At 50.1% G+C, this 17,886-nt stretch overlaps 2 protein-coding genes across 4 annotated transcripts in view; one reads left to right on the top strand and one right to left on the bottom strand.

Moving 5' to 3' along the window:
* Window positions 1–7,203: 7,203 nt before the first annotated feature.
* PCBD1 (pterin-4 alpha-carbinolamine dehydratase 1) lies at window positions 7,204–11,658 on the top strand. 2 transcript variants are annotated; one of them, XM_049109031.1, is made up of 5 exons: window positions 7,227–7,293; window positions 8,024–8,141; window positions 9,953–10,084; window positions 10,528–10,608; window positions 11,148–11,658. In XM_049109031.1, the coding sequence occupies exons 2-5, from the start codon at window positions 8,130–8,132 to the stop codon at window positions 11,244–11,246; spliced, it is 324 nt and encodes a 107-aa protein (XP_048964988.1). In that variant the 5' UTR covers window positions 7,227–7,293; window positions 8,024–8,129; the 3' UTR covers window positions 11,247–11,658. The 2 variants fall into 2 exon arrangements, with proteins under 2 accessions (XP_025290698.1, XP_048964988.1); XM_025434913.3 differs by lacking the exon at window positions 8,024–8,141 and having other exon boundaries at window positions 7,204–7,293.
* A 2,380-nt stretch (window positions 11,659–14,038) lies between these two features.
* The window catches only part of SGPL1 (sphingosine-1-phosphate lyase 1), a 56,547-nt gene continuing 52,699 nt past the window's right edge, over window positions 14,039–17,886 (bottom strand). For both annotated transcript variants that reach the window (XM_035714955.2, XM_025434615.3), the window contains exons 14-15: window positions 17,148–17,268; window positions 14,039–16,657 (exon numbers count right to left, since the gene is read on the bottom strand). In XM_035714955.2, the coding sequence (XP_035570848.1) occupies window positions 16,517–16,657; window positions 17,148–17,268 (262 nt within the window). In that variant the 3' untranslated portion in view covers window positions 14,039–16,516. The remainder of the gene's footprint in view (window positions 16,658–17,147; window positions 17,269–17,886) is intronic.

Genomic DNA, 17,886 nt, shown 5'->3' with positions numbered 1-17,886 from the left:
ACAGTTGAGTAAACCGAAGCTCCAAAAGTGAATTTGCCCAAGATCCCACAGTTAGGCCAATGGAGGAGCGGGACCTCAGGGCAGGTGCTGCTCCAGTTCCTGTGGTTGCCTCTGCGTAGTGACCCTCAGAGGGCACAGAGCGGCGTGGAAAGGTGCCTCTTACCTTTCTCTTTATGCCCAGCCGTATTACCAAGGCTGGGGTGGATTTACTGAAGAAAACAGATTCTGAGCCTCAGGGCCCTTCACCTGAATGGGATCCATCCAGGAACCAATCTGGTCCTGTGTGTTTATGAAATTTGCAAGAGAAAGATGTTTTGATATTTTAGATACAGTGGGCTAAGGCCCTAGTCTTTTGTCTCTCAGTGGAGTCCCCTGATGTTGCTCATCTCAAGTTGGGTTGTGTTAGACTAGATGCCCCATGGGCTTGGGGACCTGGTGAAGGGCAAGCTGAGTTGGGGAAAATGCTTAATTTGGGTTCAGGAGGATAGGTACACATATGTGATTCTCAGTGACTTCCATCTAGATCAGCTATTGGTGGCCATTCTGGTTGTAGGAACACCTTCCAGAAATAGTCCTACCTCCTGCTGGATTGACTCATCAGGTGAAGACAAAATGATGCAGGGTCAGACACCATGACACGAATGCATCCCTTGGCCCCTGGCAAGGGGCATGTGGCTAATGCGGGAGAAGAAGGCTCCTTATGTACACAGCCAGCATCTAACCTCTAGAACATTCTTGCAGTTGTCAGTTGTATAGTATTTTCATTTTCAAGCATTTTCCTTTTCCTTGACTTCTGGTAGAAAGAGACATCTTCTCAGAGCTCCTGGGTGGCTGATTCAGTTAAGCATCTGACTCTTGGTTTTGGCTCAGGTCATGATCTCGTCCTGAGATTGAGCCCACATTGGGCTCCACACTGGGCATGGAATCTGCTTAAGATTCTCTCTGCCTCAAAAAAAAAAAAAAAAAAAAAAAAGATTCTCTCTCCCTCTGCCCCCTTCTCTCTCTCTCTCTCTCTCTCTCAAATAAATAAATAAATCTTTAAAAAAGACATCTTCTCCCTTCATATTAGCAAAATCTCAATAATTTAACATATTCAGTTATAAATACATGGTTATTTTTTTTGTATTGCACAGATAGAATGCATCAAAATTTCATTGTTGGTCAGATCCAGCTAGCAAGTCTGTACGTGTGTGAGGTCAGTTTACACATCTAAACTATGAACAAAATAATCAGCTAACATAATTACCACAATTTACCTTCCTATTCTCTTTTTTAAAATGCTAATGAAAACTATCATCGTATGAAGCAATCAAAATGTAGATGAAATTGTAGGAAATAAAAACTATTAGAGATGTGTGTCAGGCACCTAATTAAAATATTATATTATTTCTATGAACTCTGTGATGTTTATGGTAGTTCTTTTAAATTTGCAATTTGTTTTGTGACTGCCTTTCTCCTTTTGAATAAAAATTCATATTTGAGCTTAAATTCATGCAGGGAGATTTTTTTCCGGACTTTGTGTTATTTTGCCTAAAGAGGGCCTCCACAATTACATACACATTAGACTTATACAAAAATTCTGGATCTGCCCCTACTTCTTGGAAGAGGTAATTTATTAAGTCATATTAATGGAGGGATGAAATTCTAGGAGTAGAATAGTAGGATCAGAAGACAGCCCCCAAAAATCCAGACATTATGAACATCTAGACTCAATAAGGGGGGCTCAAAAGTTTCCCTGGGCCAGACCATGCCCCTGGAGCCTCCATATGCCTGACCCACTGTCCCACATGATGTGGCATCCCATGAGCCAGCAATCAACTTCTTTAGGTACTCCACCATGGAGGTGGTGAACTCAATGGTCCTTCATGCAACTCATCAGGTATTTCCAGCATCACTTCCCAGGCAGAGGGTAGAACTGCACTTCTCCATTCCATCTGAAGCTGGGCACAGCCACATGAGCTAAAACTTAAGATCCAATGCTAATCCATCACATCCCCATCCCACCTCTCTAGTGATTAGTAATTGTGGAAATATAGAAGACAAGAAACCTCCACTGGCCTAGGTTCCTCTGTGATTACAATGGATAGACTCCATTGGGTGGAGCTAACCTGCATTGGGTATTGTGAAAGAAAGAAGCTTTTCTTATGTTGAGCCACTGAGATTTGGGGGCTTATCCATTACTGCAGCATAACTCACCTCATCCTGACAGAGGTGTTAAATGGAGGAGCTCAGGCTGCTTAGCCCAATGTGAGGCCTTCAGACTACTTGTTAGGATGTCTGTTCATATTCTACCCCCAGAGAGCATGGCTCATGAGTCAAAGCATACCCTGCTGGGGCGAAAGGGGCTGCAAGGGATGTGTGACACTTCCAACAGGAAGATGACAGGGCATTTTCACTTTTACCAGGACATTGCTCTTAACCCTTCCGCACTCAACATGTGGACGGCTGGATAAACATTCCTGCTCAAAAAAAGGGAAGGAGAAGGAGGCATGCAGTAGTCAGTGGGCCTTAGCAATTCTGAAATCCAGCAGGGCATGATCATCATAAGATCCTGGATCGTCCTGCCCCCGGGCAGCCCAGTCCTGCTCCAGGGAGTCAATCTTCCATAGCTCTCGGCTTAGGACACTAAGTTCTCATAAGAAATGCTCCTATTTGAAATACAGTAGCTTTTTCAGTCTGAATCCCACTCCTCGAGGACTTTTCCTTTTCAATTGTCTCTATCTTTTTCAGTCTGAGTGGGTAGTGCTATTACCAATACAATACTCTAAAAAATTGTGTGAGGTTCTTATGAATCTTATGGAGGTTTATTGTAGTAGACAAAACTTCCAGCCACAAATCTCCTTCAGAGAGGCCCTGCTCTACCTTGGGTTGTGAGTCAGGGCACTGCAGAACCATGTCCTCAGGATTTTTAACAGCCTTCCTGATTGGAAAAGTTGGTCTAAGAGTCATATCCTAAAGATTCTTCTAGAAGACCTGTTGTCTATCTGAAAGTATGACACACAGCCTTAAATCTCTCTAAGGTCGTGACAAAGAGTCTTACAACTGCACCCCTGACTTGATTTTTACAGTGAAGTCATTTCTTACTTTGAGAATCTTTGGCTAGCTGGAAAAGCTGTGCTGGGCCCTCCCTGTTTTCTCTAAACTCTGCTCAAAAACCAAACAGGTCAGAGCACCTGGCTGGCTCATTTGGTAGTGCATGCAACTCTTGATCTTGGAATCATGAGTTCAAGCCCCACAGTGGGTAGAGAGATTGCTTAAAAAAAAAAAAAAAAAAGAACCAATCAGCTCACTATTCCCTCTTTTTTTCAGTGTTATCACAGGAGCTAGCAAGCTCAGCACATGCTCAATAGGTACCCCTTCTCTCTTCCAGGTGACTTCAAGAGACAATCTTCCTTAGTCCTCTTTTTTTCCAATAATTTCTTCACTGTTGCTTTTTTTTTAATTTTTAAAATTAAAATATAACACATATATAAAATAGTTCATAACTCATAGAGGTAGAGCTTGAAGAATTTTCCCTGGCTGACATACCCACATACCCAATACACAGTCAGAAAGAAAACATTACCAGAAGCCCACTTACAATTTTTCTGACACTAACTTCATTGGGAAATGATTGTCCTAACATTTCACACTCTAGATCCGTTTTTTTAAATCTAAGTATACTGAGATATAATTTACCTATTCATACTTTTTGGCAAAGGCATCCAGTCATTTGATCACACCACAATCAAAATATAAAATATCTTAATTACCTACCAAAAAAGTTTCCTTGTGCCCCTCAGTAGTCTGATTCCACCCCCACCCCCTGCAGCCCCTCACAGTCAACCATGAATCTTTGCCTAGTGTATTTTTCAGAATGTTATATAAATGGGATAATATTATAGAAAGTAGACATTTGAGCTGCTGTCACTTAGTGTAACACGTTTGGGATTCATCCACTGCCCTGAATGTGTACTCATTTCTTCCACAGTGTCCTTTGTTGGTAGAAATTTTATATGTTGGGATACTGGCTTATCTCTTTTTTTCTCTGCCTTATAACTTTGTGCTTTTGAAGATTTATCTGATAATTTCCCTGCCATGACAATATTCTTCCTTTTCTTCAGTTAACTTTATGGTTAGATAAATGTAAGACCTAAATGTGAAAGCTCTCCTTTTATGTGAAGTTAGTTTACAGATGGCCAAATGGGAGAATATATTTGCCATAACAAAAACGGACAAGCAATTAACATCTAGATATAAACTCCTGCAAATCAACTAAAAAAGAGAATACTGTGAATTCTTAAAAAAAAAAAAAAAGTAAGATTAGAAGGCACTTTACAAGCAATAAGCCCCAAGTGCTAATAAGCATATGAAGAGGTGCTCAGAATCATTAGTAATCCGAAAACGCAAAGTAAAACAGTGAGCTATCATTATGCCTGTTAACTTGGCAAAAATTAAAAAGCTAGATAATGCCAAGTGTGAGTATTATGTGCAAGTAATGTAGGGGAACAGGAACCCTTCCTCACATGATGCACGTGACATAAGGACCAACACAGCCACTATCCACAGCATCTGAAACTATTTGGGATATATACCCATGAGGGAATTACTGGGTTTATAGAAGAGATAGATAGATAATAGATAGATAGATAGATAGATAGATAGATAGATAGATAGATAGATAGACAGATAGATATTTATATTTACATATTTATATAGATTTAGATTTCAGTTGCCTAAGAAACTGCCCACAAGCCAGAGACCTACTAAGCTGGAAGAGATACTCACTGCAAAATCATCTTTGTTGTTCTGTTCTCTGTGTGTTACACACTCACATGCTAGGGGGTGGGTAGTGGTGGTGGTGGTGGCAGGTTGTTGGACGCTACCTGAGTCCAACACTGGAGGAATGATTACCCATTCTGGGTGCTCACCATGGAATACTGAGCAGCAGTTGGAAGCTATCGATTAAAGATACGTATAGCAAAAATGGGTGAAAGAAACAGAATGAGACAGGGCACACAGATTCATTTACAAAAGATAAAAATACATACAGATGAAACAATAGCACATGTAAAACACATAAAACAAAAATACATATTAACACATTAGAGTTCACAGAGTAACACATTGGGAGGAGAGGAGTAAAAGTGAGATGAAGGGATGAAGGTTAATGGGGAAAAAATGTTTTTGAACATTAGAGGACTTGTATTACATGACTCCAAGACTTACACAGCTACAGTAATCAAGACGTATGGCGTTACCATCAAGATGGACAAATAGATCAATGGAACAGGATAGAGTCTACATATTAAGGCCAATTATAAATAAACCACATGTATACCTTCCACAGAGTTTTTACAAAGGTATAAAAGCAATTCAGTGGAGAAGGGAAGAATTGAACACTCACACACAGAAAGCGAATTTGGATCCATAACTCCAAGCATAGGGAAAACTAGCTGAAAAATGATCATAGACCTAAATGCAAAACCAAAAACTAAAAAACACAAGAGAAAACATCACAAAACATAACAAAAATCTTTGTGACATTAGGTTAGGCAAAGATTTCTTAGCAGCAACACCAAAATACTAATCCATAGAAGCAACAGTTGATAAATTGGATTTTATTAAAATTAAGGGCATTTATTTGCTCTTTGAAAGACCGAGTGAAACACAAAGAAAAAAAAAGCTGGCAAACTATATCTTTCATGAAGTGCTCACATCCAGAATAAAGAACTGTCAAAACCCAGGAAGAACACAAACAACTCAAAAAGGGGGGGGGGGGGGGCAGGAAATTTGAAGGCAAATCATCAGATTTACCAATGACAAATAAACACCAGAACAAGTGCTCAATATCATTAGCCATTAAGGAAACTCAAAGGAAAACTACAGTCAGATAACCAGTTAGAATGACTGAAGTGAAAGAGACTGACCATAACAAATATTGGTGCTCCTGTGAGGTGTGTAGGGAACCTGGAACTCTCAGACACTGCTGGTGGGGACATGAAACGGTGCAGCCACTTTGGGAAGCAGCCTGGCAGTTTCCTTACAAGTTATACATACTCGGGGCAGCCTGGGTGGCTCAGAGGTTTAGCGCCTGCCTTCGGCCCAGGGCGCGATCCTGGAGTCCTGGGATCGAGTCCCGTGTCAGGCTCCCGGCATGGAGCCTGCTTCTCTCTCTCTCTCTCTCTCTCTCTCTCTCTCTCTCTCTATGTCTATGTCTATCATGGATAAATAAATAAAATCTTAAAAAAAAAAGTTATACATACTCGGGGCAGCCTGGGTGGCTCAGCAGTTTAGCGCAGCCTTTGGCCCAGGGCCTGCCTGATCCTGGAGTCCTGGGATCGAGTCGGCGGCGGACTCCCTGCATGGAGCCTGCTTCTCCCTCTGCCTGTGTCTCTGCCTCTCTCTCTCTCTGTCTCTCATGAATAAATAAAATCTTTAAAAAAAAAAACAAGTTAAACATACGCTCTGCCCTATGACCTAGCCATTCCACTCCTAGACATTTACCCAAGAAAAAGGAAAGCATCTAAATGGACTTGGACGGGAAGGTGCACAGCAGCTTTATGTGTAATAGTGAAAAACTGCAAACAACCCAAAATGTCCATCAACAAGTGAACAGATCAACAAATTGTGGTATATCGATACAATGTAACACTACAGAATAAATCTTACTTAGCCCTAGAAAGGAAGAAACTATTGATACATGCAACCACAGGGGCGAACCTCAAAGTAATTATGTTGAGTCCTAAGAAGCCAGACACAAGAGCATACATTGCACGGTTTGCATTTACATAAAATCCTAGGAAATGCAACCTAACGCATGGTGACCGGAAGCAGAGGAAGGGTCGCCAGGGAGGGAAGGGAACGTGCAGGGACGCGGGACGCGGGGTGTGTAAGAGCTTGCACGAGAGCTCACAACTGCCAAAGGCATCAAACTGTGCACTTTAGTTAGGTCACCACGTGAACCTGGTGCTTTTAAAAAATAAAGAGGTAATGTCGCGTCCGGGGGGACACGGCCCCGTGAGCGGCAGAGCGCAGATCTGACGCAGAAGTCCGCGCCCCGGGGCCGCCCCCCCGGCCCCCGAGCTCCCGGGAAACGGAGCCCGGAAGAAAGTGCTGGAAGGGGCAGAGGCCGAGGTAGCGATTGCCCGCCCTCCCCGCGGCCCCGCCCCGCCCCGCCCTCCCCGCGGCCCGGCCCCGCCCCCTCGGCCCGGCCCCGCCCCGCCCTCCCCGCGGCCCTGCCGCCCGCCGCCACCTGCCGCTCCGCCGCGTCCGCACCTGCGCCCGGTCCGCACCTGCGCCGCGCCCGCCATGGTGAGGGGTCGGGGCGCGCGGGGTCCGGGGGAGGAAGGGCGGACCGCGGGCCGGATCGCGGGGCCGGATCGCGGGGCCGGACCGCGGGGCCGGACCGCGGGGGCCCGTCCCTGCGAGCCCCTCGCCCGCCCCCGGGCTCCGGGAGCCGTTTCCCCGCCCCGCTGCCACCCGCGCCCCCGGCGGTGGCCCAGCGCGAGCTGAGCCCGGGAGAGCGGCGGTGGCGAGAGCGGCGGTGGCGCGGCCGGGTGACAGCGAGCCACAGCCCGGCCCGGCCCTGCTCCCGCCCGTGTCCCGGGGCGCCCCGCTGCTGCACGCGGGGCGTGGTTTTGGGTGGGGGTGGAGAGGCAGCTGGTGAGCCCGCAGACACACACCCCCACCCCCCCAACCGCCGAGGCCGGTTCTCTTGCACGGTGAGGGGAGGGCGCGTCTGTGTGTCTGAGTGTGAGTAGCGGGGTGGTCGGTTCTGTGCTCCTCTGCCTTCCGGGCCCGCCCTCCGTGCACCCGGGCCTCAGAGCCTGCCCCCGTGCCTCGCTTGAGGCCAGGGGGGCCTGATTGCACGGGGTCAGCGCTCCTGCAGGCGGGGTGTCCCCCAGGAGGGCCCTGGCCCTCTGCTCGGGCCCTACTTCAACACCCTTACCCTCGGGGAGGTGAAGGGGAGCCCTGGCAGGGGAGGAGAGGAGCCTCTAGACCCAGGACGGCTCTTCTAAACAGCCTGTCTCTGGTCCCGAAGCCTCAGGAGCAGTCAGGACTGCGGTGACAGCTGAGAAGGCACTTGGAAAGCTGTGGCTTGGAGGGACGGCCAGAGGCCAGTTGTGTGGTGCACAGAGGCCCCAAAGATGCAGGGCAGGGTGGGTAATCAGTAACCCGAGCGAGTGCACACTCCCCCAGATGGCCTGGGCCAGGCCTGACCTGTGATTTACTAAGCAAACACTGCCCCTTCCCCCACTTGGATTCCAGCTCTCAGAGGGGCTGGGCATGTCCGCCCCAGGCTGTGAAACTTGGGGGATCCTGGAGGACTCTCAAGGGCAAGGGGTACCTCCTAGGAGCTCACCGGTACCCACCTACTTCTTTCTGGGCCAGAGAACTAATAAGCAGTGGGTTCTGATGCCTGGGCTGACATCATTCATCAGGTTGCCTGGATACACTGACCAGGCTTATCAGCCACTGAGAAAGGGCCAGCTCTGGAATGGAGCAGGGGTTGGGCACAGGATGCAGATCTCACAGAGCCAAGCTCAAGCCAGATCAGTCAGGAGAAAACAAGTGTTTTCAGGAGGGAGGGAAAGATTGACTTAGAGGAGGCTGCAATGCTTTCCAGTTGGACCCCAGGCCTGCAAGGCCTATCAAGCCAGCCGGCCCCAGGGAGTCTCCTTTAACGGATGCAGATGGCACCCCCTTAGTAACAGGGGAATTTACTGAAGTGTCCCACTGGCTCCTCTTGCTGATCTGAAAGTGGAAGTTCTGGGTCCCTTCTGGCTCTGGAGCCCAGGGAGGTGAGTGCCCCAGGGCCACCTCACTGGAGAATGGCAGATCTGGGGCCTGAACCAGTCCTGCCAACTCCCCCCAGGGCTGCTTGTGAAGCTAAATTAACCTCCCTCCCATCCTCCACCCCACTTAGTGGCTCGCTTTCCCTCAGCCCTCTGGAGTTTCTGTTTCAGCAGTTTCAGTGCTGGGATCCCTGATGCAGTGCCTAGGTCTGGATCCACCCCCCCAGGAACAGAACCGGCTTTTGCCTCCTTCTGTGCCTGAGGGTTCCACTCTTGGCCCATACCCTGCAGGTCTGGGCTGCCTCGAGGGCACTTTGCACACACAGTAGGTCAACAGGCTGAGGCACTAGGTTTGCCAGTCGCCCTCGGCCAGGTTAACTTCCACTTTGGGTCTGAGCTCTGGCTCAGGCTCCCCAGGCTGACGGAGTAGAAGAGAAGGTGGGGATCTGGAACCCCTAGGCCTGGCAGCTAGTACTGAGGCTGCATGGGGGCATGATGAACACCCACTGGGAGGTAGTTCCAGGGAGTGTCAGAGGTGGTGTGGCCAAGAATCAGCTGGAAGGTGTGGTCAGTGCTGGCTCCTTTCCCTGGGGGGCCTGGGATGCAGACTCAGACCCGCTTTGAGAATGATGCCTGTGCTCACGGGCTGAGGGGGATGTGCGTGTGTGTTTGTGTGGGGGAACCGTGCTCTTTTTCCCTTTCCAGGCCTAGATTCCTTGAGTAGAAGGGTGGCCATGGGGGTGAACTGGATACAGTCCACAGCAGGAAAAGGAGGCTTAGACCGTCGTGGGTACTCTTTCTGAAAAGTTGGGTAGTAACACATTTGCATCTGGGCTTGGTTTTGCTTTTACTCTCATTATCGTAAGAAACCTATGGGGCGGGGCTCTGTCGGGCTTTGGGAGCAGGGGTTGGGGGGTTGCTGAGCCCCAGTGACTTACATCACACCTCAGGATTTTCTGACCTCTGAGCAAAGTGTCAAAACCTAAGAACCTATCAGTATGTGAGCCAGGGCCCCACCTCCAGGGCCGGGTGCCACCGTCAACAACTCCCTGTGGTTGCTTTAGGCTGTGCCCCCCCAGAGCACCCGCGGAGGTTGCCTGAATGCCCCTCGTGACCAGGGCCCTCCCCTGGGTCCTGTAGAAAGAAGGCCCGTGGGCCTCTGTTGCCTCTCCTAGGCTGGCAAAGCGCACAGGCTAAGTGCTGAGGAGAGGGACCAGCTGCTGCCAAACCTGAGGGCTGTGGGGTGGAACGAGGTGGAGGGCCGAGACGCCATCTTCAAGCAGTTCCATTTCAAAGACTTCAATCGGGTATGTCAGCGGATGGGACAGTGTCTGAGACTGGGGCGGATGGGGTTCTCTCCCTCAAAGCCCTGCTACCCAAACTACCCTAGTCAGGTTGACTTCGAGTGTCACCCCTGGGGAGTGGGAAGCTGGGATCTGGGTTCTCCATATACCTGGAACTCTTAGAAACGATCCTCAGAGGAGATGGGTCAAGTAGGATACAGAGGTACATTTTAGCAGATAACCAAAATCTGGCCAAGACTCAACACCTCTGCGGTGTTTCCACCGTAAGGCAGGGTCCTAGAACAAGACGTTCCTCCTACTGAAGGGCCACCTTGAGCTGCAGTGCAGAACCAGCCATGGGTTGCTAGGGGGTGACTGAAGCTGGCCAGTCCGGCTCCCGCACCTAGGCCCTGCACCACCGGCCTCCCTCTCAGAGTGCTAACCTGCGTCTCACTTCACCACCGCAGGCTTTTGGCTTCATGACGAGGGTGGCCCTGCAGGCTGAGAAACTGGACCACCATCCTGAATGGTTTAACGTGTACAACAAGGTGAGCGGTGCGTGCCTGCCGTGGCCGGCCCGGCTGAGTTCTGAGGGCCCTTCCTAGGGCTTCCCTCAGCGCCTCCCAACCAAAGTTTGCCTGTCTGCCCCTCCTGGTCCTTTGGGCTCTTTCCTAGAATCATCAGGAACACCCCTGCCAAACAGTCAGGCTCACTACAAATTAAAGAATTGCACGTGGAAACACTGAGAGGACTCGCGGGCGGGGTGGACAATAAGTAGACGATAAGAAGGCGGAGCCCACAGAAGGCAAGGCTGTGGGGAGGGGCCACGGTCCCTGCTGATAGCTCCCAATGGGTTAGATCCTCCTGGAGGTGCGGGGGAATGAAGAAGTAGGAACCTGAGCTAAGAATGAAAAAGTAGGAACCACGCTCCACAAGCAGACAGGACTGACTGCGGGCGAATGCGCGCGGCCATTCAACAGCCACCACGTGCCAAGACGGGAGGGTTTGCACTGCTGCTAGTGACTCTTGGGAGGAGCCCCCAGGGGAGAGAGGGGTGCCAGGGCCCGTATCTCTGGTTTGATTCCAGGTCCACATCACCCTGAGCACCCACGAGTGTGCCGGCCTTTCGGAACGGGACATAAACCTGGCCAGCTTCATCGAACAAGTAGCGGTGTCCATGACCTAGGCCCCTGCCTTCCTCTCTGAACGCTTCAGGGGAAGGGGGTGACTGAACTGGGAACCCAGGGAGGGAATCGGGGAGCCCTGAGATGTCGCTGCAGCCAGAACTGCCGAGTGGACCCTGCTGTGGAAGGAGATGCCAGCGCCAGCACCAGCACCGACCTTTCTTCCCCACACCCCTCTTCATCCCCAGCGCTCTGTCACACGCTCGCTCAGCACCATCTTCCCTTGCTGCAAGACTTCCCGGCACAGTAACGGTCTCCTTGCCAGGCCGTGTCCTGCTCCCTAACACATTTCCCAGGAAGCGGTGTCTGAGATGCACACTGTCTTATCTTAGAAACCAGAACCTAAAGTCAACCCCTTTGTGTGTGACAGAAACACCTGTGCTTTTATGCCTCAAATAAAACTGTTTCACTTGGCCTCAGGCTCTAGAACCTTCTTTTCCACAGGTCAGTCCAAATTGGAGTCAACAGGCATTTAAAGCCCTTACTCCGTGGGAGGCACTGTTTGAGGCACTGGAGGGGAAAGTGGGACCTGACCACCCTGTCTTCATGGAGTTCATGGTCATGTAGGGGAATTATGCAGGACGCGGTTAACCACCACTAGGCAGGATGAATGACGTCAATGCTAGAGGCAAGGGTAAGAAATGAGCTAAGGGAACATGAAGTGATTGACAGGGGTGTCTGGAGGCTTCAGTGACTTGTGCCTTGAAGATCAGAATGGGATTCTTGAGGCAGGGATGGCTGAAGGGGCGCCATGAATAAAAGTAAAGGACATCTGTATTTATGTGTGGCGGTCTGAGGCTGCATTATGCCCTTCCTGGTCCGCAACATCCCATGGGGAGACTTCTAATCCTGATAGCTTCTTACGGTTTTTTAGAGACTTAGCCAGAGTCTCCAGGTATGCTTGCCCTTACTGTGTAAGGGAAAGGACAAAAATCCTAGCTTAGGAGGTGACGGGTTAGTTACCATCTGAGCAGTTAAAGAGCAGATTCCTACAGATCAGTCCTCCAACCTAGGATAGACGATTCCACCTCCAGGATAGACTGTTCCCACTAATATGCTGTAACTGGGAGGAGTGGGGGGCAGAGAGCACAGTCTCCTCTCTCTCCAGTGCATGCCACATGGGTGGCATTCCGCATATGCCATTATGCAAGATTTGGTTGAAGCCCGTCTCCCGATGGCTTCTCATCTATGATCCCCTAACCTGAAGCTGCCTGCATTCTAAGCTGACTTGCAAATGCCAGGATCTCTTGAAGCAGACATTTAGCAACATCACAACCTAGTCACCCTGAATGAGTTGGTCCTACAACAAGGGCCAGAAAAGAGGCAGAGGTTGGTGTCTGAGAAACAAGCATACGGTTGGTAAGAGGTACCAGCAGGATCTAAGGATTAACAACACCTATGTCAACGGCAGGTTCTCAGAAAACTTACTATCAAAACCAGGGAGATTCGGATGGTGATCTCCCACTGCTCCACTTCTGACTTCACTTTTCCTAAGTGAGCTTGGTTCTGATGACTGCGGATTAGGGGACAGAAGCCACCAGACATGCAATTATGGAGCACGTGTTAGGTCACCTTCCTGCCTCTGCTTACCCTGGATCAGGGGTTGAGAGACACCAACCTAGAGGATGCTACAGTTCTATGAAGGACTTTTCTGTGGGCCAAAGACACAAGCAATACTTTTTCAGAAATGTTTGTTCTACAATTCATGCAAATAACTGAAGCTATAGAGAAGATGTTATGGGGAGATTGTGGGAAAAAAAAAAAAGCCCAAGGCAAAGGATGGCAATTAAGACTCCAACTGGGAGGCACCTGGGTGGCTTAGTCGGTTAAGCATCTGCTTACAGTTCAGATCATGATCCCGGGGTCCTGGGATCGAGTCCTGCATTGGGCTCCCTGCTTCTCCCTCTCCCTTTGCCTGCCACTCCCCCGCTTGTGCTCACAGCTGCACTCTGTCAAATAAATAAAATCTTAAAAAAAAAAAAAACATAATAAAAAGACTCCAACTCAAGAAAAGGCTCTCAAACAGCTGACTTTTGCTCACCCCAGCTGTAGTTGGTAGCTGTCAAGTCAGGCCTCTGTCAATACTTCTGCCATTGCTGGGTCTGGCTACAGGTGACTCATTGCTACCAAGAACCCACAGAGGAGGCAAGAGGGTTCAAGGCTGTAAGTAGCAGGAATAAGCATCCAAACACCAATTCTTGGATGGGGGGACCAGGCCTCCTAACCAAGCATAACCTGGCTTCATCCTCTAGCATTAACCCCAAAGCAAGTAGGTGCTCAGGAAATTCGAGTCATATAGCAGAAAACTAGCAGAGATGACATCCCTTGGTTCTGGCAAAGTCCACAAATGGGTTGAAAAGCTGGGTTACCTGAGTGACAGCCTCCGGGACCTTTGGAAAGACTTCTTACTTGGAATGGAACAAGATGCCCAGAAGTTTCATGTGCAGAGAGATTTGGAGGGTTCCACTGGCTCCCACACCAGATGCAGGCTTGAAGCCAGTGCCCGGCTGGCTAGAGCCCACCCAGGAGGGTTCAATCCATCACTAAGGTATATGCAGAAGCAGATGGCGAAGAGGGAAGACAACACAAGGCAGGGCCCATGCCCTGGGGAACCAAAGCCCTCCTCCAAGCAGGTATGCCCACCGCCCCTGGTGACACCCCTGTGAAGGTGCCCTAATATCCGTGGCCGCACACAACCATTTCACCACGAGGGGGCGCTCTCCCACCAGCGGCCACCGCCCCACCTGGGACCTCCCACCTGCCCCCAAATAAGCAAACGAATCCAGCCAGCTCGTCAGTTAAGATTTCAGTCGTTTAATTACTGAATTGCTTTTTTAAGATATTATTGCTGCAATTAGGAAGGGAGCACTGAGCTGGGAAGAAGGAGGTTAAATACAGAAAAGATTTAAAAGAGGCAAGTACCATTTCCAAGTATAAAACTGGTAATATTAAAAGTGACAAGGCAGTACAGTCACAACTACTTACTCAACATAGAAACCAGACAGTACAGCTTCTGCAGAGGCCAATGCGACATCTGCTAGCATATGACCTCGTGGAGACATTCGGCCTGCCTCTGCCAGACTAGGTGTTCCTATGCACAGATACACATAGAGTGGAAAGCCCACAAGTGTTGAGTCAAACTAAGGCTTGTGATCAAAGTGGCTACAGTAGGTCCCTTTGAAAAACACCACTGTCCCCGGGGCCAGCAGTGCTGTCACAGCAGAGGAAGGGTCTGCAGACACTGGAAGCAACAGCACGTTCTAGGGGGCACCTGCTTCTCCATTTTAGCAGCCAGCAAGCCACAGTGGGGCCTGCTGGGTGGTTCTGGATCCCTGGTCTTCCTCCAACACCATCAATGTGCCGGAGACCCAAGGGCATTCACACACGGCTCTGGCCACAGCTCCTCTCTCGGGAGGTGCCCACCAGTTGAATGACTGGAAGGAGCATAGCTCCCGTGTCCAAAGGATCTTAGACACACACACACACACTCACACACACACACACACACACACACACACACACACACCCCTTCCTGGAACCGACCACCCCAGGAGGCACACACACACACACACACACACACACACATCAGCCCTGCAGTGACCCGGCCAGTGACTCACAGTTATTGTGGAGGAAGTACAGTGCTAAAGACCACTTCAGACAAACCCACTAGGGAGCCTGGGGGAGTCTGGTCATCTCGGCCCTCCCGGCAGCATCCCCAGTGAGGGAGGCCAGAGGCCAGCAGTCTGAAGAGGTTGAATGGTTCAGGAGTCCCTGAGAAGGGGAATGGAACACAGGAGATTTTCTCCTGACTTACCCTAAAGGCCTCCCCCACCCAAATAAAAATCTCCAGACAGCCCCATTTCCCCTGGGGCCTGGGTCAGGAGGAGCCCAGCACTGCTCACTGCTGAGGGAAAAGGCACACAGTATGTCATCTTCAGGGGAAGACAGTGGCTCCACCTAGATCAAGGCCCCTGAACAGGGGCAAAGAGGGGAGGGAGTGGGTGCAGGGATTGGTCCGTCCCTGCACCACCCTGAGCAACTAGTCTGATGGAGGAATCCCAGGCCCAGGCCCCACTGACAGTTGCCATCGTGCTTTCCTATTCCAAAGTTTGTCTCATGCTAGCCGGGGCTGAGAACTGCCCAGTACCTGAGGGTAAACTGCCACAGTACCTTTGGGAGCTGAACATACGGAAAGAGGCAGGAGGGACGCACGAATGGGGAGAGAAGGTTCCTGGCCTGGAAGGCTCTCTCACACCCTCCTCGCACCCACCTCAGGTAAGTCAAGGCAACTTGTGAAGGTGCTCTGAGCGGTTCCTTCAAGCAGACCTATTCTCATGCATGATGGCTCATGGCAGTGCGGGAGCGGAGGACCACTCCGGGGTGGAGACATCTATTTGAATGTGACACTCAGAGAACTTTAGTAAAGGCTCTGGTTTCTGGTCAGCAGCAGCCTAGGACAGGGCGCTGGTGTGCTCTAAACACGGCCGACACAGAGCAGGACCAGGGCCCAAAGTCCTGCGCTCTCTGGAAACCACGTTCCCTTCCTGATCCAGGGGAACAGCACACCAATGTGAGGACAATTTCGCACACAAATCTCCAAAGACGGTGGCAACCAAATATCCAAGGGGGAACCACAAAAGAGGGCCGCACCAAAGCCTGCCTTAAGACACCGAGCACATACATATACTTGGCCATTCCAATCCTGCAAAACAGGAACAGCGGCCTATCCATCCGTGTCTCAGAAAGAGAAACTGAGTTGCACTAAACATGACTCTATGAGACAACTCACCTACTCAGAGAGGAGGCTGAGGAGGCCTTGTGCTTAGAGGGTACCTAACTCCCACCCTGTTACAAGGACGCTTCCTGTCCAATCAGCTTCACCAATCTGCCTGAGAGAAGAAAGAAAACCTTCTTTAGCACAAAAACGATACTCCAGCCTCCCTAAGGACTCAGGACAGGTCACAGCTGCCACACAAAGATTAAGTCAAGTTGAAAGCGAGAAGGTTAGAAAAGGAAATGGCTAAAACAATTCCTAGGGTAACATCTGGGAACAGGGAAAAATAATTAGGTATTGGACTCCTTCGGGGTCTCCATATTAAAAAACCACAAAGGATGAGAGGAGGAACAAGAATCCTGAGGATCAAGCCGTCTCATGGTCTGTCTCGTCGTGCTCTACGGAGCAAGACCAAATGCTGAACCTGTGTGTGGCCTGTTCCACACCCCGGGAACCTCTGCAGGCCAGGAGCCCCTCAGGGTCACAGTGTATCCAGGCTCAGCGGGGTTTCGGAGAACCATTCATCTGGCTGCTTGGAGTCACAGTGTCCGTGCTGAAGAGGCTGTCCAAGAAGACCGAGGACAATTCTGCGACCAGGTTCCTGTCAACTGTCGTCTGGGCCATGCCATAGATCGCACCCTACAAATCCAGTGAGAGGTCGTTACTGGCGGTGACGGGTACCGGGGCAGACATGAAGCTGTGGCTCCCATCTCCCCCTTCATACCGTCTCCATCTTCTGTGTCCCTCCCCTCCCAAGCTCCATGCCCACCCCAGGCAGTTCTTCACAAGTAAGTGCCAGTCTGCCTTTCTGCCCAAAGGAACTGGCCTATGTCAAAGATTCCAGAGAAAACAGGCTTATTGTCCTTCCTGTGTCATAATTTTCTTCTCAATAAGGCACGACCACACCTGCCTTTGTATAGCACTTTCAAGTTACCAGGTGCTTTTCTATACAGCACACCTCACTCAAGACCAAACAGCTTGGGAGTGGGTGAGGCAGAGGTCATCTGCTCAAAGGAAGAAGGTTTGTGGAGATGGGACAGAGGCAGGAACAGACTAGAGGCCACTTGGTTCTTCCAAACCCCCCATGGCACCTAAACTTCCACAAGAAAAATATTTGAAGTGTCCCTACCATTCCTGTGGTCTTTGCTTTCGGATTCTTCATGATTTGAGTGACCGACTCCCGGATGTCCTTTAAGAACTGTATGGCTACTCGCTTCCGGGTGTGCACCAGTGTGATGCAGAAATGAATACTATGGGCAAAGAGACAGACAGGTGAACCTCGGGGAAGAAAACAAAGTTCTAAAAGAAAGCAGCCCTCCCACACTGGAGTTTAGCACTCACTTCTTTGTGTTATCTGTGACAAGCGTTCCCAATCCTGGGAATCAGGGCTCTCAAATACATGGGCTGTCAAGCATGGGCTGGCACGAGGGCTTAGGCCTCAGCATGAGCAAGAACATCCTGACAGGAGGAACACAGCTGCCTGTTCTGTCCTGCTCCCCCCTCCCAAGACAGCCAATGGCTATGCCTTCAGCCACATGACCACCAAGGAGATGCTTCCCTTGTATTTCCTTGTAGACGATAAACCCTTAAGGGTGTAGGGCCAGAGGGGTTTTGAAGGACTCCAAGGCAAGGCAGCAGCTCTCCCTCCCCCGGAGGGATGCTGGGGTACAGAAGGACGGTGAAGGGCAGCCTCATTAGCTTAGTGGTTTAGCGCCGCCTTCGGCCCAGGGTGTGATCCTGGAGACCGGGGATCGAGTCCCATGTCAGGCTCCCTGCATGGAACCTGCTTCTCCCTCTGCCTGTCTCTCTCTCTCTCTAATAAATAAATAAAATCTTAAAAAAAAAAAAAGGACTGTGAAGAGGAAGCA

Source organism: Canis lupus, chromosome 4, assembly GCF_003254725.2.
Source record: "Canis lupus dingo isolate Sandy chromosome 4, ASM325472v2, whole genome shotgun sequence".
Classification (NCBI taxonomy): Eukaryota; Metazoa; Chordata; class Mammalia; order Carnivora; family Canidae; genus Canis; species Canis lupus.
The sequence above is the reverse complement of the archived record's forward strand: the minus strand, read 5'-3'. Positions and strand labels throughout refer to the sequence as shown.